Source organism: Camelus ferus, chromosome 16 (assembly GCF_009834535.1).
Source record: "Camelus ferus isolate YT-003-E chromosome 16, BCGSAC_Cfer_1.0, whole genome shotgun sequence".
Lineage (NCBI taxonomy): Eukaryota > Metazoa > Chordata > Mammalia > Artiodactyla > Camelidae > Camelus > Camelus ferus.
In genome coordinates this window covers 4,848,447-4,871,301 of record NC_045711.1, presented here as the reverse complement: position 1 = coordinate 4,871,301, position 22,855 = coordinate 4,848,447, and the positions used below count along the sequence as shown (strand labels likewise).

Here is a 22,855-nt window from a genome sequence, read left to right as displayed (position 1 = left end):
GATTTTTTGTATTTCTTTGGTGTTGGTTGTAATTTCTCCACTTTCATTTCTTATTTTGCTTGTTTGTGCTAGAAACTACTTTATACCTTACCTTAAAAGTCAGCTACTGGATGGCCAAGTATCTACTGAATGGGATTAAATTCCTGCTGATCAATTGACTTTTTAAAAAATTTATTTTATGATTATTTGGGGGAAGAAGGGAGGGAATTAGGCTGGCTAGCTTGCTTGCTTGCTTGCTTACTTACTTATTTATTTATTTATTTATTTATTTATTTGTTATTTTTTAATGGCAGTACCAGGGATTGAACCCAGGACCTCATGAGTGCTAAGCATGCATTCTACCACTTGAGCTATACCCTACCGCCTGATCCATTGACTTTATCCAGTTTTAATGTGATGAAAAAAGTATATTTACAGGGCATTAGCCATAAGTAATATAAGCAAAAGGACAGCTGGGTTTGCTTTGAACGGATTGGACAACCACCTGGGATGAATATGAGACCCAGCTTTTAGATACATTAGAATGCTTGTCCAGCCATCTAGACAGTCTAGTACTGATCAGGGAACCCACACCTCTCTTTCCAGTTGTAAACAAGGTGTAAAGCATAATTCCACACACCTATAGGTGGTAAAATTAAAGTGTTCTTTGGATTATATATGAATGTCCCATTTTAATTTTCTTTTTTTAAACAGATTCCAAATCCTCTATTTGATCTGGCTGGAATAACATGTGGACACTTTCTTGTACCTTTTTGGACTTTCTTTGGTGCAACTCTGATTGGAAAAGCAATAATTAAAATGCATATCCAGGTAATTATACTCTGATACCCTGCTTAATGGTGATGACCCTATTAAAAGTCACTGGAAACATATTTCTCTTGCTCCAGGATCCAAGGCAAATTGTAAAGATTTTGGTTCTGCTTCTTGGTTGGTAGTATGCTTAGGTTGTCACCCATGAAATGTCATTTAGAGGTTAGTGAATTTGGTGCAGAATTTCCCTTCTGTTGGAAAATTGTGCCTATTTATTATCTTTCTCCTTGTTTTATTTCTTGCTTTCTTTCTTCCTCTCTCCTTTCCTTCCTCTCTTTATTTTGGTTTTTTGCCTTGTGAAACTGTTTCTCTCTTTGTTCTTTACCTAACAAAAATAATGTTCTTATATAGGAAAATGCACACCATATTAACATACATAGTCCAAAAATGTCGTATCTCTACTGACCATGAGCTGGGGAAGTACTGCCTTTCATTATTTCTACTTTTCTTTCACACACTCTATATATAACACTTCCTCTCAAGGAACCAGTACCCTTTATAGAATACCAGTCAATGTGGAGAAGAATGGGGAAGAAAGGGAGCCCTGAGGTGGCAAAGAGATGTGGTTTGTGGTTAGAGAAGTGAGAATCTGCTAGTCTTCAAAACCACTCTGAACAAAATCTTTAGGGTAGGTGTGTGTATGTGTGCATATATGATGAGAGGAGAGAAAAGAGGCTAAGAATAAGAACTTAAATGAGAGGAAATAGATACGTGCTTCTAGGACTATGATATGAAAGGCAAATCTCACTAGAATAAAATAAAATTAACCTGAAAAGAGTGTCTTAATTAATGAGATTTGCAACAAGGAAGCATTCACCAAAGGACAGGCAAAAACAGTGAATAATTTCTTTGCCCTGGTCTGATTCCCTAATAATTAAAAACACTTCTATCCCCCAAGTTTCTGCTTAATACCTCTCTACCTCCAGTTCTTAGAAGAGAATGAAAAAGGAAAATTTCAGCTGCTTCTACCTGCCCAGTTTCTAATATTCGATTTTGGTGTTTGAGATAAATTCATTGAGCTTGTCATCTACTCTCCTGCCATGATAGTCACTCAGAATTTCAAGTATTTATTTTTCTTCCTTCAAGGAATATATTTTCTCCCACTTAAATTAGGTACATTGTTCGATGAAATGGGTTTTTAAATATTGAATGCTAGTTACTTCGGTAAAGATTTAAAATCCCATGACAGGATTTTTCAGATAAACTCGTTTAACTTTTTGGAGTCCTTTGAAAGTAGTAATACCTAAGGAACAATAACAGATTATTTAAATTCCCTTTGTAACAGCAACTTCTCTAGGAATCCATAAACTTTATACATCCTGCTTTAGGTGCTAACTTTCTGTAAATTGTAATAAAATGTATTATGCTAAAAGTACCCTACAGGGTAACTTACTGGACCTTTCATTACAGCGTATTCAAAAATAGTATATTTTTAAAACATCCTCAGGAAGTTTTTTTCAAGTTATGATGATGCTTAATTTTTTCATGTAATACTTCACACTTTAAAGTACTTAGTATGCCATCTGATTCAATTATTAAAATCCAGACAGAGAAGGAGAAATTCTCATTTTGTAATTATCAAACTTAGGTAAATAGGTGATAGTTGCCTAAGTAAGTAAATAACAGCTGGAATTTGAACCTGAGTGTTTCAGCTTCAAGTCCCGTGTTCTTTCCACTCTTTTGCGTTGACTTCTTAACTATCACTTACTTATATGATTAAGAAAATGGAATTATTTAATGACCTGCCAGGCAGTTGTCATTGCTTATCTCAGAACAATCCTGTGAAGTGGTAATATCTATATTTCATAGATGGAAGAAGCAAGTGTTAGAGACGATAAAATATATGGCTAAGGCCCTAGAATTCAAGCCAAACTCTGTAAAGTCAAAGCTCATTGTCTGTATCTATCTGGAAGAAAAAAAAATAAAGCTAAAATCCATCTGTGTTTCTGAAAGGAAAGAATCTGAGTTCCTTCACTAAACTGAGACCATGGGCTATGTTTTCTGTGTTCTGTTGTGTGAGAGAGACATACTTTGTAAAGGCATACATCCAGATGTGGCTTGGGGCAATAAACATTTCTCATTCCTTGGGTAAGCAATATTACTGAGTGATATAAACTTTATAACTATTTCTGAAATAACAGCCCCCCTGTTATACAGATTTTTCTGTAATCTAATAGTAAACCTATCTCTTCTCCTGGTTCTCTTCTCTTTTTCCCTCAGCTTAAACTAGAAAACTTTCCTTGATGTATATTGTTATTTTTATTGATATCATTCTGTCTGTTAAATTTCCCTAAAAGTCTCACATCAGCCCACCTAATAGTGGTAATTAGGGATTTCTCTTTCCACTGAGCAAGTTCAATTCCTGTGCCTGTAGAAGGTCCCTTAGAAACATTTCCTTTCTCCCAAATAATGAGGAAGCTGAGAAGTCAGCATACTGATGTATATAGTATTTCATGTACATATAATTTACTTATCATGTGTTTTATTTATTGCCTCTGAAGACCTTCCTCCGTCTTAACCACCACACACAAATATACAGAAATATAAGCTCCATGAGGGTAGAGATTTTGTTTTTCTTGGCTCACTTAGGTATTCTAGTGCCTAGAATAGCATCTGGCATGCAGTAGGCACTCAGTAAATATTTAATATACAAATCTGTCTAAGGTTCTTCTTTCCACTGAAAGACCCTTTTTTTTTACAGGTAGGTAGTTTCTTCTTTGTTCATTCTAGCACCGTTAGTTCCCTGCACCCATATCTTTGTTTGTATTCCTCCTCTACCCTTCCCTTTATTTCCTCTGTGCACGTGGTTGAGTGGCCTCTTTGGGGATCTGTGCCTCATGTTTATTTGGTAGATTCCCCACTCAGCCCTCCATCCTCAGTATTCTGAGACTTTTGTTCTCAAATGTCTTGCCCAGCACAGTGAATTTTTAAACTGTTACATATAAAAAGAAAGTTTTGTTTTCAAGAAATGAAATTATGCAATTATCTGGGAATTGGCTTGTTTTGAATGGTAGGAAATGATGGTAGGAGAAACTCATGATGGTGAAATCACGAAGAGGCAAACCATCAACCCTGTTTCTTAGTTAAAAAAAAAAAATTATAGCTCCAAGTAACTGGCTTTTAGTATGAATACTAGAAGAAACCTCATATACTAATGCTTTTCTCCCTAAATGATTGTAATAATTTATTATCATCAAGATCTTCATATATCATTTGGATAATTATTTATAAATCATCATCCATCTCGTAACTATTTGACATCTATATGTTCTTGCTTTTTTCATGAGATAGATATCTTTTTCAAGTTAATAGATGCATAAACAAACATCCAAAAGAACTATGAACTTATTTCCTTCAGTTTTATTTTCTCATATACAGCCTCAAAGTCCGAGCTCATTCAGGATCTGAGAATGGAGCTTTCATGATACTTCTATAAATTTTCCATGAAGGGCATACATTCTTTCAAGGGCCCCTGGATTAGATTTAGCCCAGATTACTGTCATCAGGCTGATCAGCTTTAATGTCAGTAGTGGGGTCTCTATGGGAACTCATGACTTAAGTTGAGGACACTGTTCTAAGGTACATAGAACATGTGGAACGTCCACCCAGGCTTGAGTTTCATGACTCATATTTTTCCCTCAGACATGGTCATGTATCCTGGCAAGACTAGTACTGTGCTTAAGGAAAAACGTCTTTAAAATACAAAGTAGGTAGCATTTGTCAAATGCTGTTTTGTTTTGTTGAAGAATTTTTAAAATTGCATTTAGAATCAGCACCTCATCTTTTTAGACTATTATCAGAATTGTGAATTTATATTGGGGTTTTTTTTTTGTTTTTTTGTTTTTTGTTTTTTTTTGATAAGAGAAATATTTATCTTAGCTGGCTTTTTTTCCAACAGAAAATCTTCGTTATCATAACATTCAGCAAACATATAGTGGAGCAGATGGTGGCTTTCATTGGGTGAGTAATTCTTTAAGGACTAATATTAATATTATCACTGTTTAAATGGGAAGAAATGTATTTAAAAAAGTGTTTATTGGGATAGAATTTTTGTGGTAGCTCTTTGTTTTTTGAGAAGGAAAAATCTTTTGTCTTGTTTTAAATTGGAGATGAACTTCTTTCCCTGCAGCAGGAAGGGATGAAGCTCAGATTATCCTTGTTTAATTTTAAACCAAACTTGTATCAAATCATATAGTTGTTGATTTAAAAGGAGCTTTGGAGTTTGAGACTTGCCCCTCCAAAAAAATGTGAAATTCTCTTTATGTAGCAGACATGCGTGTATCCTTATAATTTATTTAACAGTGCTTTAAAAACTTGGATGCCAGATACACAGTTGTATTTCATTTAAATATAAATCTCTCATAAAATATTAATATTTCACTAAGTAAGGCATGATAAGATATTACCAAACTATGTCTGTTATGAACCTATTAATTACTTCACTAAAGAAAAATTAGGCCATTTAGAAAGACTAAACTATCCAAAGCTTTTTTAACATATGCTTTAAATGATAATGTTACAAATTTGTGGAGTTTACTTTGATAAAACAGTAGAGAAAGGCTTGTTTGGTTAATCAAATTAATGTCAACTGAAATGTGAATGCTGCCAGATATTAAATGAAATTTTTTTCAATATATGATTTTTTATTCAGTGTTTATAGGAGAGAGGTTTTCTTTTCATTTAATAGTGTAACTGCCCAGTGGTGGAAAAATTTTAACTTCAAGTGCCCTTTATGTAGTTTTAATACAAATCTTTATTTTAAAAGCCACTTATAAAAAAAAAAAGTAAAGAAAAAGAAACAGGGGAAAAAATAAAAAATAAATAAAAGCCACTTATAAAGCAAAATATTTGTAAAAGTTTTTGCTATTAAAAAATTACTACTTGGAAGTGAGATCATGGGTTTTATTACTCTTTGAACCACATTATATGTTATATTTACTCTTCTATATATGTTTTATAATAAAATCATTTTTGGTATTTTCTGTATAGTATTAACGTAATAATTGAGGGAAAATATATTCTTGAGAATATACTCCATGGAGTCAGCTGCTGATTTTATTACTTGCTCAGTTTCTGATTGGAAATATAGATTATAGCTTGTGAATTAAATTTTAATTACTCTAGTTTTTGTTGCCTGAATTCTTACAAATAAAGTGGTTTATTACCTCCTCCACCAAAAAAAAAGAAAAAGAAAGGAACATAATAAAAATTGAAATAAAAAAGTGGTTTATAAGTCACCATACATCACATTCAAAAAGAAAGAAGGCATATTCCTGCCCCTTATTTTTTAAATACAAAGAAGACATTGCATCTGTTCTTAGAGATTATTGTGCCTTGAGAGAATTCTGAAGGACATACAGCTAACTCCCACTCAAATCCATATGTTGTAAGAATGACTTGTTTTCCCTTTCATTCTTAAGATAAAGCTAAAACTGCTTAACATGGTCTGTATAGCCTTGAATGATCTATCCTCTACAGTTTTCTCTGCTTGGCTCTCCCACCATTGGTCTTTGCTCCTGATTTTTCCCTTTGCCTCATTCAGGGTTTCTCAACCTTGGCACTATTGACATTTCAGGTCAGATAATTCTTTGTAATGGGGGACTATCCTGTACATTGCCAAGTGTCCCATGTCAGCCCCTACTGTTACCACCAGTCCTGTTGAAAACCAGTGACCTAGGCAATGTCCTTTAGATTTCAGCTATTATGTTCACAAATCACCTTCTCTAACTAGGTCACAAATACCCTCTTTCCTAGGGACCTCTTTTTTCAGCAGCATGTACTACATGCACTGACAGTTGTATTTTTACGTTCATTTTGAGGGTGTATGATTACTGTACTTCTACAACTAACCTGTAAGCTTCTTACTGGCAGAGGCCATGCCTGTTTTTGTGTATTGTTGTGTCCAAAGCTCCTGGCATCTTGATTGACACATAGCATGTGCTTGATAAATATCTAGTGAATAAATGAACACATGGTGTTCAAATAAAAGTCCCACCAACAAGAATTAGCAGATCATTTGTATAGCCCAGATTCTTCTGTTTCCCCAGCCTTTGGAGTTTCTAAGAAATTATATTACTTATCTCTAGTAAGTAGAAATAAAAGTGTGTTTAAGGTTAGGCCAATAAATTGAAGTTAGAATTTCGTATGTTTTTCAAAATCAGTAGTTGCTTCCCTTTCCTATCTCCTCTAGCACAGCCCCTCAAAAAAAAAAAAAAAAATCCACCGATTCTTCTTAAAGGTGGTTTTGCATGAAGTTATTCTAGGTGTTGAAGGTCTACTGGAATGGGTGATGGTTTTGTTTTGTTTCGTATGTCATATTTTAAAAATTCTTTTCAGGAGACAGATGTTGGAATGTGCTGATATATTCATCTTTTCCCCAGTGCTGTCTACAGGGATTACCCATCAACTTCTTGTCTAGATGAAATATTGAACAGTATAAATAATTAGACTTTACAACAGATAATAATTCTTTATAACCAGATGCTAATGGGTACCTTTTCCATCTTTGTCCGTAATAACATTATCTTTTAATAAGATGCTCTGTTTGAGCTTGGCATGATTTTCTTTCCTACATTTTGAAGTAGGAAATGCTATACAAGTGTTCAGATGATACTTAATAAATAGTGTCAGAAAACCTAGATTAAAAATTAAGTTAAACAAGGAGAATGAATTTTCAGTAGACTTGAACTTATTATTTTGTATCATAATCGTAAAACTTAGCAGTTTTTTTCAGGAAAGGGAAGGAAACCAGTCAGACTGATTCCCTTGACTCATTGTTGAGTTGAAGTGAAAAGACTGCATGTAATCTGCTCTAGAAACATTCTCCTTTAATTGTTGGTTCTCCCTCTGCACACTGTTAAAACTCTAAATGGCATATATATCAAATCATCAAACTAAACTAGTAAAGTTTGGAATACAACTTTTTGAAGGATATTTAAAACTATGTGCCATGATAGAGTGAAAAATCAAAAGACAAGACCAAAAAAAAAAAAAGTCAGCAACAGTTCAGTTTAAAATAAAGTTATGAGATACTAAGGCAAAGCAGAATGAAAAATGAATCCCAAGAGTCAAAACAGCTATGGAGTAGAATATGAAAAGAGCACACAGGCTTTGGACAAAACAAATCTAGGTTTGAGTATAAACTCTGCCTCAGGCCAGTTACTTAATTCCTGTCTGTATCCACTTGTAGTTGCTATTCTTTCAAACAAGTTTCTTTAAGTAGCGTTTCTTCCCCAGTTCAGGAGACCACCTTTCCAACTTCCAATCAAAATGTGAAATGTCCTGTCTCAAAACATCTTACAGTTGAGTTGAAATGTACTCATGTCAGCGCTTTAAAATTCTAAGGCATGTGAATTTTTAAAATACCTTTCCTCTCAATTTTTGTGTTGCCTGTGTCCTTAAAGTCTCATTTTTTCCCCAGAGTTTCTATTGATGTGAATAGAAAGCCTGCTAGGTGACTATTTTGTTATGCTCTCAGGGAAGATTGAGGGAAAGCCTACTTCTCCTTGAAGAAAGTTCCCATTTCTTTACTCTCTGATGAATAAAATGCCTTTAACCAGGACAAAGTTTTTCGTCAAAGATTATATAAATAATTCTTGAGGATACTATTTATTGAACATCGTGAGCACTTTACATACAGTTATTATCAAACTATATATGTAATCTCTGGGGGCTTTTCACTTATTATGTTGCTAATATTATGTGCTGCTGAAATTGTTCATTTTGTCCATTATATTTTATTCCATTGGGTAATTATTCATCCACTCTCCCACTGATAGACATTTGGAATGTTTCTATGTTTTTTTCTGTTTTGAACAAGTGTTTCTGTGAGCGTTTCTTAGTGCAAGATAGGTAAGCACATAATAAAGATCTAGAGTATGATAAAAGGGCAACACAGAAGAGGGGAAAAGTGAATAAAAGAAAGATTGAACATAAGCAAGATAACCCTTAGTCTTTGATAACTTAGTTTTTGCCTAGGATGAGATTTTGCCTAGGCAGGTCTGCCTGTGGCCTGCCGTGTTAAGCTACTCACCACCCCCCAGGTGGCAGGCATAGTTTGTGTGGACCATTACGTCTCTGGTGGTGAGGGTGAGTATCAGTTTTATGTAGGTTTGAATGCTGTACTGATGACTGAAAGAAATACCCTTTCCCCAAATGGCTTCTAGTCTCAATAAAACTGTGAAATGGCCCAGCTACGTGTGATACCCTAAAGTATTCCTTTGGCCTGTGGAAGTTTTATTATGGTATGTCATCCTATGACAGTCTAAGGTCCCAGAGATAATGTAAACCCTGTCGCAAAAATTTATTGTCATTTTAAGAGTAAATAATTCCCATCGCTGAACTAGAAATAATTTGTAGGTTTATTTCTTGGACAGTTCTGGAAAGCAGTCGTTAGGATCTCTGGGCTTAGGGGAAGATATCACTGTTGTCTATTCCTAAATCAAAGGGTTTGTCTAGTTATATATGGAAATATGTAATGAATCAGTTACATATTCTGAGAGAGGTTAGAATAGATAATAGCCTTGAGGAGAAGGCCTTTTGGTTTATGGTGTATTTGGCAAAGAGACCAAGAAAGATTAGGCATGTAATGGAGTTTTCTCAATTTGGTATCCTGGGTTGAAATAAGTCAGAGGACAGAACCAAAGAACCAGGGAACTTTACAGCTTCAAAGGCATTACATTTGTTGCAGTCTTTTTTTTATTTTTTCATTAAGATTTAAAACTAACTTTATTTAATTTTAGATTTTCTCCAATGAGAGCAACCTGGAAGTGTTTCTTAAAAAGCATGACCAACTTTAAAAAAATGACATGTTCCGGGTATTCTCACCAAATAGAGAGGATGAGAATTCCCAGAAAATAACATTAAGCGTATGACTCGTAGCAAACCATATGCAGAACATTGGCTCGTTGTCAGGTTGCCAGGGTCTTATTGGAAGACAAAGTCCCCAGTTTTACCACACAGGAAAGTTTCCGTAACTCAGTCATGGAACTCGGGGGATGGGGTTGGCTGGAGCAGGGACTTTCTACCAGATACAGAATGTTCCATGCTCTTCTTTGCTGTCTCCTGTTTCTGAGTTAACTTGACATTTGACCTCAGAGTCGGATTTGCCTGTGGCAAGAGAGATCATTTTAACCAGTGAGTAATTAAGTGCTTGAATCTTAATGTTGTTTCTTGTTCCTTACTCTGTGACAAGTGGTCAGAATGAGCTCTATTGGCCTGGACTTTTTCTTCTAAAGAAAAAAAATCTATCCTCTCATTTTAAAATATAAAATGGTTTGTGTGCTTGGTTCTCTTTGGCTTTTTTTTGATCGCTGTAAGAGAGTCAGAAAAAGTTATGGACGCATGAGACACACACATTTGTATTAACCAGAAGAGGATATATATGTTTTAAAACCCCAGCAGCTGAGACCCAGTTGTACATTCTGATTTTAATATAGTCTTCTGCAGTTCAGGAGGTCGGGGTGTAGTTCAGCTGGTACAGCGCATGCTGAGTATGCACGAGGTTCTTGGTTCAATTCCCAGTACCTCCACTTGAGAAAGGAAAAAAAAAAAAAAGAAACCAAAATGCCGTTCCGGTAGAAAACGCCTTCCTTTTTGTGTCCTCTTCTTAGAGTTGATCTTCTTTTTTGATTCTTAACTCTTTTATATTCTTGTTATAGATATTGGGAGGCAGCATAGATGAAGGTTAAAGCAAGAACTCTGGAGTTAGACTGTAAGGTGAGAAATGGACATTGTATTAGGAAGTGACTATTAACATAACTAGAGCATTTCTGTAGAATGATGAAAACTAAAACTCAGCTATATTAGACTACACAGAACTATTGGGTAAAGGAAAAATCAGGCCAAGGTCGTGCCTGACACATTTTAAATGTTCTATAAATATTTATTGACTAAATGAATTCATGTATTCATTATTAGGAGAGACCTCTGTGTATTTTAGGCTGAGGGAAATATTCTGGTAAAAAGCTGGAGATGAAAAATACAAACAAAATAAAGAAAAGGCATGGGATGAAAGTTAGCATTTAGTAAAACACTCAGTGTGCCAGAACTTTACCTACATTTTTATGATCCCTAACAAAACCTGTAAGCTAGTATCACTGTATAGAAGGGGAAACTAAAACGTATCTAAATTCATGTAAATGATAAGAGATGTAAGGAGATAGGATCAAAAGCCTGAGTGGATTGGCTTAACCACGTCCTTCAAAACTGGAATGAAGATTTCAAGATCTTTTGAGGAGCAGACGGACTTTGAGGGAATGCCGTAGAAGGCAGTGCGGCAATTTACTTTCAGTGGGGGTTTGGGTGAGAGTGCTGGTTTCAGATGGCTTTGTGAATTTGTTAGGGAGTCAGCATGAGTTTTTCCTGTCCACTCTTCTCTTCTCGTTCAGACCTGTCTGTATCTACCTGGCACCTCTGAAACTGGTTACTACTGGTGTTACTTTGAGAAACCTGCTGGGTTCTATACTCTAAGTTTGTGAAGGTTTATATGCATTTTTTTCTGTCTGATCACCCTTCTAGATTAAGTTCATTGAAGGCAGACATCGTGACTTTTTTGTATTGTAGACTATCTGCTGCATTTAGTGATTTTCTGCCTAAAGGTTGGAGTAACTGGATTTTTCTTAGATGAGATTAAATTCCAGTCAGTACTGTCACTTTTTTTATCCAGTCACCATCATGCCACTTTGAATGATAGAAAGACCAATGAGCTTCTGTGCCGTTTCACCTTAAACTGAAAATTCTTCAAACTATTCTTTGGGTCCGTGGGTCCCTGTTGCTGATTTCATTCTTTCTTAGAACTCGGAGGGGCATCCAGCCAGCCACAGATTGATTTGTCACCATATAAAGCTGCCATCAGCTGTCATTTTCTATAACTGAAAGCAGTTGATTTTCAACAGGGTTTTGTTTTGGCAGCCAGTCACTTTTACTTGGTTCTTACAGACTACTTCTTTAACTCTGGCCTCATTCATTAACATAAATGCCTGTTTGGTTCCTACTACTCAAGTCTGCATTCTGAAATGAGGTTTTGTTTTCAAAAGCTTCCCTTTAATGATAGAGTATTTCAAAGAGTAGCTGCTAATTATAAGGAGATCTTAACTCTGTTCTGATTCTTATAGAAAACAATTCCAAATGTTCAAAAGCAAGGGCAGTTGCGATTTTTTTTTTTAAAGAAGGCTGTGATAGAAATACGCTGTGAGGCAGTAGAAACAAAATACCTGACGTTTCTAGATAAAGCAGTGGTCTTCTTCTACACAGCCACTAAGAAGCTGATGGTGTCATGTGTTTATAATACTACTCAGCACACAATGGACTAGCTTGAGTATAAAAGAGGTTTTAATAATTTGAAAGGGGCACAGCTGTGAATGAAATTCAAGATGTTTTAATCCCAAATTCTGAGGTTGAATCACAACGAATTTTAGACGGTGCCAGAGGCTATCTATCAACCCAAACTTGTATATATGAGAAAGCCCTAGATTTTTTTAGTGTAGCACATAATTTTCGTTTTGAATTGATTTTTATGTTGGGGCACTATTTGAACATCCTGAGATGTAAAAGGAACTTGGTTTGGGTCAGGCTTCCACACTTCAGATCCAAAAGCAAGTAGAATATATCAGTTACCAGTTTTTTTCTTATAATTATCAGCTTCAAAGATTCAGATTCACAACTTAGTTAAATTTTAGTCATATAGGATTAATAGATCCTGTTTCTACTAGGTTAAGTTGATTTGCACCTAGCACTAGTTCATTTACTTGTCATATTCCTGGATTAATTAGGTATCAATTTATTTCTCTCTCTCTCTCTCTCTCTTTTCTTCTTTCTCTAATATCTGAGGACTGGAAGGCTGTAAATATTAATGGAAGTCAGCATGATGGCCTTTGGCTTCTTCAGAAAGATTGTAGGATAAACTCTCCCTCCTCCTCCTTGCCTGCCTGAGCTCCAGAGCAATGGACCTCAGGAGGAAAGACAGTCCCCCCCACCCCCTCATTTGTAGGGCAATCTATCATCGTTGAATCAGGCCGGGTGTCTGAGATCCATTCTGAGTCACTATGAATAGAGTTCTAGTATTGGTCAGGCCCCAGGGAAACTGGTGGTTAAATACTGTGAGAATCTTTATCAGACAGGAAATGACAACTCATTAAAATACTAACCGTTAAGCCTGTTTAGATCGCAGCCTCATTGCAGGGGGGGTGGGGGGCAGTTGTATTTAACTCTACAGTGTTTGACTAAAAATGTGCACATTTCTGAAAACAAAGAATTATTTATAAGACTTATCAAGAAAGAGAATTGCTAGTCCATCTTGTCGCTGAATCACTGAAGTTCCACGGTACTGTCATTGCATCTTTTGTTCAGCGGACAGATCAGCATGTAATAGAGGTGGAATAGGGAGAGGCTTTTGCTTCATCCCTGAAAATGTATCCTGCTAGTACCTTACTGGTAAAGTTCAGTCTCTTTAGCAGAAGACTCTGTTAGCTTCAGTCTGGAAGAGTCTTTTTAGGGTTCTACTCCTCTGCTCCCAGACCAAATCTCAGTTGGTAGAAGAATTCTCTAGTCAGAGGATGAATCTGATCTGTTGATTTACATACAGTGATCCTCAATCAAGAAAATGCTAAAGAGCCTGATGTTCATTTAAAACATAAATATAAGTTTAACTGTGGGCACAGGATTTCATTCTCTTGATCTTTGTCTGTCTAGATTCTTTAAGGCCCTCGTGGGAGGATGAGTGAAAAAGAGACACCTAATCTGGATCTTTCTTTTTCTCTAGTATGTTACCTAACAATTTTGCATTGAGTTGGTTGGCTAACTAAGCCTTAAGATATTTTTGACTTTTTGGGAACAGGATATTATATATTTGTACCCCTTGCAGTTTAGTTTCAAGGTCTAAACCAGTGGTCTCCACCATCAGAGTGGGACTAAAATAGAACTTCTGTTTATTTTCGTCTTTGTTTTTTTCTTTTTTGCATATTTTTGTAATGTATATAACACTATGGTAGCACACACATACATATAGTTTATGTGGCCATACATACATGGAGGATGTAGCTCACCGTTAGTCTGATCCTCATGTCAGAATATCACATGTTATTACAAAAGTAGGCTGAGGTAAGAATAGGAGTTCCACAATACATTAGGGGCCTATAGTGGGCATGCTGCAATTTATTGTGTTTTTTCTATGCCCTATTAATCAGAAATATTTACTAATGATAACATAAAAGCCATCATAATTATTTAAAGTAGCAATTTAAAACTTTTATTTAGATTTCATCTTCATTTTATCCAGTAATTTCTATTTGTGCATTCTGCGGTTTGCATAAGTAGCATATACATAAAACAAAAATGTTTGCAGAGCATTGGTCTAGACTCTCCTGCCCTTAAAAACTGCTTTTGGTACTATCACAAAGTACTGGTCATTAGCAGTCTACTTCAAAAGATCTCTTTTATGTTTTCTGAATTAGAGCAGCAGTAGAATTGGTTAAACCCTTCTTTTCTCTTTCTTCTAATACTACCCTGACCTGAATCTTATTCTAAAACATTTTCTCACATTTTTAAACTTTCAGTGGTTTGACTAATCACACCCTGAGAATGTTATTTAGACAATTCAGTTAATCATCAGAGGGATGTTAAATAAATCAGCCTCAAAGTACTGCACAAATAGTGAAACGAAGGTTAAAAAAAATTTTTTTTTGGCACTTTTTTTTTTCTAAGAAAGATAAAGGTTTATTGCCCTGTAGACTTACTATGAGTCTATGTCACACAGTATGGTTTCTGGAAAACCAATGATGTAACTTATGTGACCACATTAATGCTAAGATCCTCAAAAAAAGTGGTTAAGAAAGGAACAGAGCCTTTATTAAATATTTACTTTATTAATATCTGTTTAATTCCCTTAGGTATTTCAACTGCCTAACCTTTATATAAGCCCTGTGTAAATAGAGCTGAACAAGACAAATCAATTTTTTTTCAAGTTTATATTCTCTCTATTAAGCACTGTGCCCCAGTTCTATGATGGCACATAGTAATTTTCTAAAAACCCACATCTGGCTGGAAAAATCCAAACAGAATCATGAACAGGAAAATTTCAGGTCATCTAATAGCAAGTCCTAGTTTGATGATTATCTCCAGGATGGAGAAGGGATTCAAAGTAAATCAAACGGTGTGTTTTTTGTATCTGGTGAACCAATTAATTTGTGTGAGAGTTACATGATTTGAAAGGAGTCCCTTGAAAACAGAATAAGAATGACCGATGAATTTTTGTAATGGGTGTATGCTCAGGACTAACCAACAAATGAAAATTTATGCATTGTGGATGAAAAACTGGAATAATCACGTCACCCACTCTCTGCAACCTCTGCCAATTGTGATGCTTCCTATGGAAGATTTTCTGGCTTTTTGTGGGAACAGAATGCAGACCTTTATTTATAATGAGTCAATATGGGGAGAGTTCAAAAATACAGATTTCTTATCAGATAAGTGATTTCCAGAAATAGAGTCACATATGCATTAGAAACTGTAAAAAAAAAAAAAATAGACTTTTGTTTGCATATTGGTCAGGGCCCTCGACGGAATTTTGTAAAGCAGTTTGTCTTGTTTGTGTTTTAACACATACTTGGGTCTATGAGCATGGCAAAATAGTGTTCCCATGGAACCATTTTTGAGCTCTGGGTGGGTTTAGACTTTTGTGGGTTTTTTCTTTTTTCCCCGTCTTTTATTTGTATTTTCTGAGGGCTTTTTTTTTTTCCTTTATTAAAGTCAGTAACAAAAGCTTAAAAATTGCCATTAGAATAATTTGCTGGAAATTAGTTTCTTCTAGAGTTATATTATCTGAAGTGTTTGTGCCAAGAAAATAAGTATCAAGATACTCCTACTATCCACAAAGCTGCTTCTACCCACCATGCTGAAGGTCTACAGCAATGAAAAGTAAATGAGATCAATTTTATTCTTGCTTTTTTCCCCTTCTTTAAGGCTTTTTTCACATAGAGAAAGTGGCTATTTAAAAGCCAAGTTTAAGCACTGACTGAAAAATAGTTCTGTGTGTTTGTTCTCCGCCTACCTTATGTTCTTCTGTATCACAAATCTGTAATACTTTGAACTTAATTAGCACCTACTGGCAGATGGAGAACTTCACCCACTCACTATGGGTTGAGATGAGAGTCCTTAGCCAGGTGCACAAGGTACTTTGAATTTAATGGCTTTCAGAAAATGACATTTAAGTTCTTTCTTAAGCTAACTATAAAAAGACACTGAAGGAAAGCTGTATAGCTCAGCAGTAGAGTGTGTGCCTAGCATGTAAAAGGTCCTGGGTTCAATCCCCAGTACGTCCAGCAAAAATAAAAAACTAAATAAACTAATTGCCCCCCCACACACAAATAAACTGGGAGGTGGGGGGAGACACTGACCTGTGATGCAAGTTATTCCTCCGCATTTTCCTCATGTGTGTACCTTAAATTAATCCTGAATGTCAGAATGAACTCTTACTTCTGTCTGCTGCTTGAAAATAACTTGAAGGATGAAGTTCTGACATGGTGTTATTATTTTCCTTAAATGCATGTTAAGAGTGAAAGCTGTAATTTCCATTTTTATCTGGGCCATTACTCAAAGAGCTTTAGTTAAGCTCTTAAGAATTAAGAAAACTATAGTATAAGAGTGCTTTGTACAACCTGAGGCATGTGTGGCCTAAGCCATTGTTTGTAGACATAGAGAAATGAAAATAAAACTAAAATTTTGATGAATATATTTTAAAAATTAAGAGGACCTAACAAATAACTCACTATGTAACACTTAATACCTAGATTTCAAATATGTTAACTTTTTAGATTTATTTAGATCATGTGGCATTTGTTCATGATAGTTTTAATATATTGCTATAAAAACCTTCAACTTCTTCTCTGTTTTTAACTGTTCCTAGTCTCTTATGAGAAATTACATCTCCCATTGCACCACCAAATCTCTCCAAAGCAGGTAACACCATACATACCATAGCACCTTGAAAAATTAATTTCTGCATTAGCCCAAGATAATTCTTTGAAAGTTACACATCATGTAAATGTACCATGACACAGTCTCTATTAGCTAAATAGTAGCTCTTAATGGACTTAACAATGGCAAATCATTTACATTTTCCAGTTATTTTGAAGGGAGTTTACAATGATTGTTGCCTGTCCCTTCCTCCTTCCCTTAAGCAACAACAAGGTAGAACCTTTCTAACATTGGCTATGGTTCTTAATTTTCCCTTTAAATAATGGCTTGACCCTGGAGCCCTAGAATGACTTGAGGAAAACTGTAAGCCATATTTCTGCTCAACTCTAGTCTGAAGTCAGATGTCTGAAGAAAGAACAAGACATACATAATGGAATCCATCTCTTGGAGGACATCAAAAAGGGAATTTTCAAGTTATTTCTTGTACAGCCTAGCTGTTCAGATAAGCATACAATCATTTCAGCCTCTAAATAAAGTTTTTCTTAACTTAAAAAAAAATAACATAAGGTATTGTTATTAAGAGTGAATGAATTGATTTCTGAAGGAAAGATCTTATAAATCTACAGTCTTCAAAGCCAATCTTGGGCATTTATTTTACTAGGTTTTTCTTTTTATATTCATGTGGTTTATTTCAAGTGTAAGTGGATGAGCTATTTGCATTCCTTTATGTGTTATATAAGAAACTATTCAAGGAAAATATTTTAAAGTGAAAGTTTGTACTATGGTTGCTCCTCTGTAGAAGAGTCATTACCGACTGGTAAACAACAACGGAGCTCAGAGACAGCTCTTCTGGTTTACACTACTAATATAAGGCCACTTGAAAGTCTGTGAGAGGGAGAGAAGACTGTGGGTTAAGGGGATTTGCCCTTCTCCATCTTCGATGTCTGTCATATGGGCCTTTTGGAATCATCGGTGCAGTCATTGCCTCTACTACGTATGTCAATTCAGGCCTTTTTACATATACTTCAGTATTTATTAAAGGACTTTTTAAACAACTTCATCCCACACCGATCTCTTTTGTCCCTTCAGTTTCTTTGGAAACTTCTGTACCAAAAATGGAGAAATTTAGTACTGATTTGTAAATTCTTTGTTCATAAATTAGTTCGTGTGTGTTTTGAATCTACATAATGATTTGGACATAGACCATTTCTTGTAATTTTTTTCTTTTCCCATAGTACCAATTACAGTGTTGGATACAAAACAAGGACTCTATTAAGGGTTTGGTGGTTGATAATTAAAAGGATCAAAGAAAAGTGTCAGCCAGGAATTATATACTTGTTAACCTCTGGTAAATATAGTAGCCAAAAATTTCTCTTCCTCTACTCTTGCTTTTTGTTACAGAAAGCAGCAATTGAATTATTGTAGGGAAAAAAGGAGGTGAAATTAATTTAATACTTACTTTAAAAGGAGAACATATTAGGCACTGTTGCAAATATATAAAATACCTTTTGCTGGCCCCAGGAAAAAGATTGGGCTCATTTAGCTTTTAGCCCTATTATGACAGATGAGAAAATAAAGGGTATAGAAAATAGAGATGTTTGGTTTTCTAAGTTGCCCCCAAGTTACCATTTTTTTTTTAAATGCCTGCAAGCATTTCTAAACCGGGAGCCCGATGGCTGCAGTTGCCAAACCGGTTTAACAGTGCTGCCTCCACGTATTCTAGGTGAGAGGGAGCTCCGAGCACATAAACTTATCAGAGATCACCCTGAGATCCCAATCATCTCAGAACAAGTTGTTTAGTAATGTACTGTAGTTTCTGTGCAAACCATCTACCATAAACCACGAAGTGATTCAAGGTTCATAGTTCCTTCTTTGTTCCTTTGTTAATCACTGACTTCTGACTAGTGGGAGGTGCCTCCCAAATTTGCTAATGCATTCTTTTTGGATAAGGATGACGCACAGATTGTCCTAATAAGGACTTGGATTGAGAAAGGACCGCCCCCTCTGAGAAGATGGGACAAGTCAGAGAGAGGGCGGGCAGTTTCTTTTTCAACTGGGGATGACACAAGCATAAGTCATTTCCTTATTAATCGGTTCAAACCAGTTCTTACAGGAACTGGTGGTGATAAATGTGAGACTTCTCAGAAGTCATTCATTTTATTCTTTGTACCACACCAGGGTGCAGCATCAGCCGGGCCGGCCTCACTCTGAGAACTCACTCCTCTGCTAGAAGGGACTCTCAGCCCCTAGGTTCTTCTTAAACATGTTGGTGGGAGAGATTTTTCTCCCTTATGGGGTTGTTAAAGGATGGATTTTTATCCACTGCAAAGAGCTCCCAGGGTTTTGCCAGCTCTGCTGATTGTAGTTTACTTTTCCTCTATCTAATCCCTGCTTCTTGAGTCGAGGCGGTAAGTGGATTTTTCTTTAACGTTTTTCCTGCTTTTCTTCCCAAATGTATCTTTTTTCCTTGGGTTATTGTACCCTGCTTCCAGTGCTGTCCCCGGCATAGGTCCATCTCTGCAGAAGCCATTCCAGGAATACCTGGAGGCCCAGCGGCAGAAGCTTCACCACAAAAGCGAAATGGGCACACCGCAGGTGAGACTTCCCTCTGCTTTCTCCTTTCCCCACCCCGACGGTTTCAGGCTGAAATTACATTCATAGCACTCCCTGGCATTTTTAGGCAAATAGAGTAGAGGTTTGTTTGTCTGTCTTCTTTAACAGAAGTTCGAGGCTCTGTTTACTCTCTACTGGCAAATTTGTCTTTGTCTGAATCAGAAAATGTGATTTCTCTTCTGTACATCTCCCCAAAATCAGGGTTGAGCTAATGGAAAATAATAGGTCTGTTACGTAAAATGAGTTAGCTTCTTGATCTTAAATGATTTATTAGCAAGTAAACTTTCCCAGTGGATTAAAAAGTTAAAATTTATTGCATAACAAAGTGTCGAACTTAGTGAGGTCCTTTGAATATCTTCCTTCATTTTTGCTCTATTTTTCTTTTCATAGGTGGAAAAATCTTTTTTTTTTTTTTTTAGTGGAAATCAAAGCTGTTAACATAGCTGAACTTAAAAACTTTAAATTAAACGAAGCCTGCCTGTTCTATAAACAGCTCTGTGGCAAAAGGAAGTGACTAGAAGAGGATGAGTAGGCAATGACCTGAAGTGGGAAAGTTGAAGGAAGCATAGTTTTAATTTTTGTGTGTTTCTTGTTTGCTTTTTTATTTGAAGGCCTTGCACTCTTTATGTGGCCCTTTGCTGCCCTCAGTAGACCAAACATGACTTCAGAAATAGATAACATTTATATTTTAAAAGCTGCTCCTAATACTGGAGATATAATATATTTACATATATATATATTATAAAAGTATCTTGACACTACAGTCTACAAGTATCTACGGGGTTACTTCAGGTAGAATTTAATCAAAAAAAGATAAACAAGAAGGGTGGATACCTTACCTTAACACACTTGTCCCCTTAAACTAATGTGAATCAACCTGCACTTTATATCCAACAAAGTGAAATCTTAATAACTCCGTATAAAAAGGCCTGAATGTAGATTTCACAGTAGCTGAAAACACAAGACTTTTCGTTTTTAATTGTTTCGGCTTTATAGGTTCTAAGCTCCAAGTTCTCCTTATTTTCATTAAAACATGGTAGGTGATCCTCCTTTTACTAGTGAACTAGTGAAGCATTTCTCATGGGTTGTTCTGCCTTCATTCCTGCAGGGAGAAAACTGGTTGTCCTGGCTGTTTGAGAAGCTGGTCGTTATAATGGTGTGTTACTTCATCCTGTCCATCATTAACTCCATGGCACAAAGTTATGCCAAACGAATCCAGCAGCGGTTGAACTCAGAGGAGAAAACTAAATAAGCAGAAAAAGTTTTTAACTGCAAAAATTAATACGGATGGGTTCTGCCTTAAATTGGGAGGACTCCAAACCAGGAAGGAAAATTCCCTTTTCCGACCTGTATCAAAATTTTTTCCCCCCCTGAAAGCAGTTTAGCCCATATTTTGCACTGACATACTGTTCCTTTGTGTGTTAAGGTAAGGTATCCACCCTCAGTTCAATCCAAGTTGTATTTTATTAGGGTGGAATGTGATGGTCAGCAGCAAATTTAACAGAAACTGGCCTTCTATTTGTTACTTTCAAAGGCCCACATGGTACGATTAAAGAATTCCGGACACCAAAAAAAAAAAAAAAGTTCCTTATATGTTAAATAAGTCAGGCTTTTCAGGCTTGTCACAAATGACTTCTTTGTTTTTCTAAGTCATCAAAATGTATATAAATTATACTAGATTGGATACCAGTCGTGCATGTCTATCATGGTAAAATTTAATATGCCATCCTGCCCAGTCTTTCCTCTCCCACCTTTGAAAAAAGGCCATTTTACGATGTGTTGCACACCCTCTTGGGAAACTGATCTTTAAATTTTGAGACAGTATAAGGAAAATCTGGTTGGTGGCTCACAAATGAGCTGACACCATTTTTTATTCTGTATATTTAGAATGAAGTCATGAAAAACTTTATAAAGACACCTTTGATCATTCCAAAATTGTGTCCGTTTTCTTGAGCGTTTTGATTTTTTTTTTACTTCCTTTTAACCTCTACCAGCTAAATGCAGCCTTGCCAAATTCACCTACCACCACAATTTCTTAAGCCTTTATTTATTTGCGTGGAAGAGCTACCACCGAGGCATTTTTTGCTAGGATGGGACTGGTCAGTAGCTACGCGCTGATGAAATGGCGCCTTGGGGACTGGCGTATGGAGGGGATTTCTTTGTTTGTGAAAACAGAAGAGATGATGGTACACAAATCAAAGGACACTGGAGAGAATGATAACTTTAAAAAAAAAAAAAGACCTTTCTCATATCCATTTTTAATTTAGCACATACTCTGGTTTTAACAGACAGAAATTTACTTTCATGTGTAACCTAATTTTCTTGTCTTCAGTGTGTGTTTTGTCCTTATGTGATTTTACCTCTGGGATGTTTCTGGTTGAACTTGCTCATCTTGTTTTGCTTGGGAAAAAAATAAACAATTTTACTTTTTTCCTTTAGGAAAATTGGTACTGACAATTATGTTGAATGTAGAATTGGGTTTAAATGCGAACAGGCCAGAAATGCCTGGTTTGTTTCATCAAATCCTGCCTGAATGTCCGCTTGTTTGCCTCCGTCGTGACATCTCCATGGCTGTACCACCTTGTCGGGTAGCTTATCAGACTGATGTTGACTGTTGAATCTCATGGCAACAGCAGTCGATGGGCTGTCTGACATTTTGGTATCTTTCATCTGACCATCCATATCAAATGTTCCCATTCAAACATTACCCAGCATCATGGTTTCCAAGTTTAAGGGAAAAAAAGAAAACTGGTGCTCATGTCTAGTGGCACTTCGAATCTTTTATGCCATGATACTGCACTAGTTTCAAGAGGATTTATTGGAAGATGGGGTTAGTCTCTGTGAGCAAAGCTAAATAAACAAAGGACAAGCAACCTGCTCTGTGGGTTTTGAAAAGGTTACTTCTTAACAGTCTTTTTTTCCCTGCCCAGGGACTTTCTAGCAGTATGACTTTTAACCTTACTTGAAAAGCAGTAACCGAATGCTTTATCTTAAATAGATTCACATTAACCAACATAATTTTTTAGATTCTTCAGGGTTAGTGTGTTTCTAAATCAGCTTCCAGTTGTGTTTCATCTCCTTCACCTGCATTTTATTTGGTGTTTGAAGAAAGGAAAGAGGAAAGCAAGTATGAATTGTACTATTTGTACTAAATCTTTGGGATTTGTTGGTAAATTTATTTCAGGGTAAGGTATTCAAAAAAAGAAAGACTTTTTTCTTAGGCTGAAGGTCTAAATGATTATAATACATTTAACTCATGATAACGGCTTGTTCACTCTTTCAAATGAATTTGCTTTGAAAACAAATGAAGAGCAGCTTTCCTCTTCCCTCCGCTAAGTGTCAGGTGTGGCATGCGCAGACGATCCAGTCACCCTTTTGTTCCAGCGTTTGGTTTGTCCCTTTCTTTTATCCACCAGAGTGAATCCCAAAGACATACCTAGTTAATTCCAGCTAACTGGAGACCAGAAAATTTGTAAATGAGTGGTTTGGTATTACTGCAAATAAAAAAAGGGCCTGGGAA

General features: G+C 36.0%; 1 protein-coding gene across 3 annotated transcripts in view; it reads left to right on the top strand.

The window, feature by feature from the left end:
- VMP1 (vacuole membrane protein 1) overlaps positions 1–22,855 on the top strand; it is a 105,726-nt gene extending 82,871 nt beyond the window's left edge. For all 3 annotated transcript variants that reach the window (XM_032498383.1, XM_032498384.1, XM_032498385.1), the window contains 4 exons: positions 694–810; positions 4,709–4,770; positions 19,215–19,317; positions 20,444–22,855. In XM_032498383.1, the coding sequence (XP_032354274.1) occupies positions 694–810; positions 4,709–4,770; positions 19,215–19,317; positions 20,444–20,587 (426 nt within the window). In that variant the 3' untranslated portion in view covers positions 20,588–22,855. The remainder of the gene's footprint in view (positions 1–693; positions 811–4,708; positions 4,771–19,214; positions 19,318–20,443) is intronic.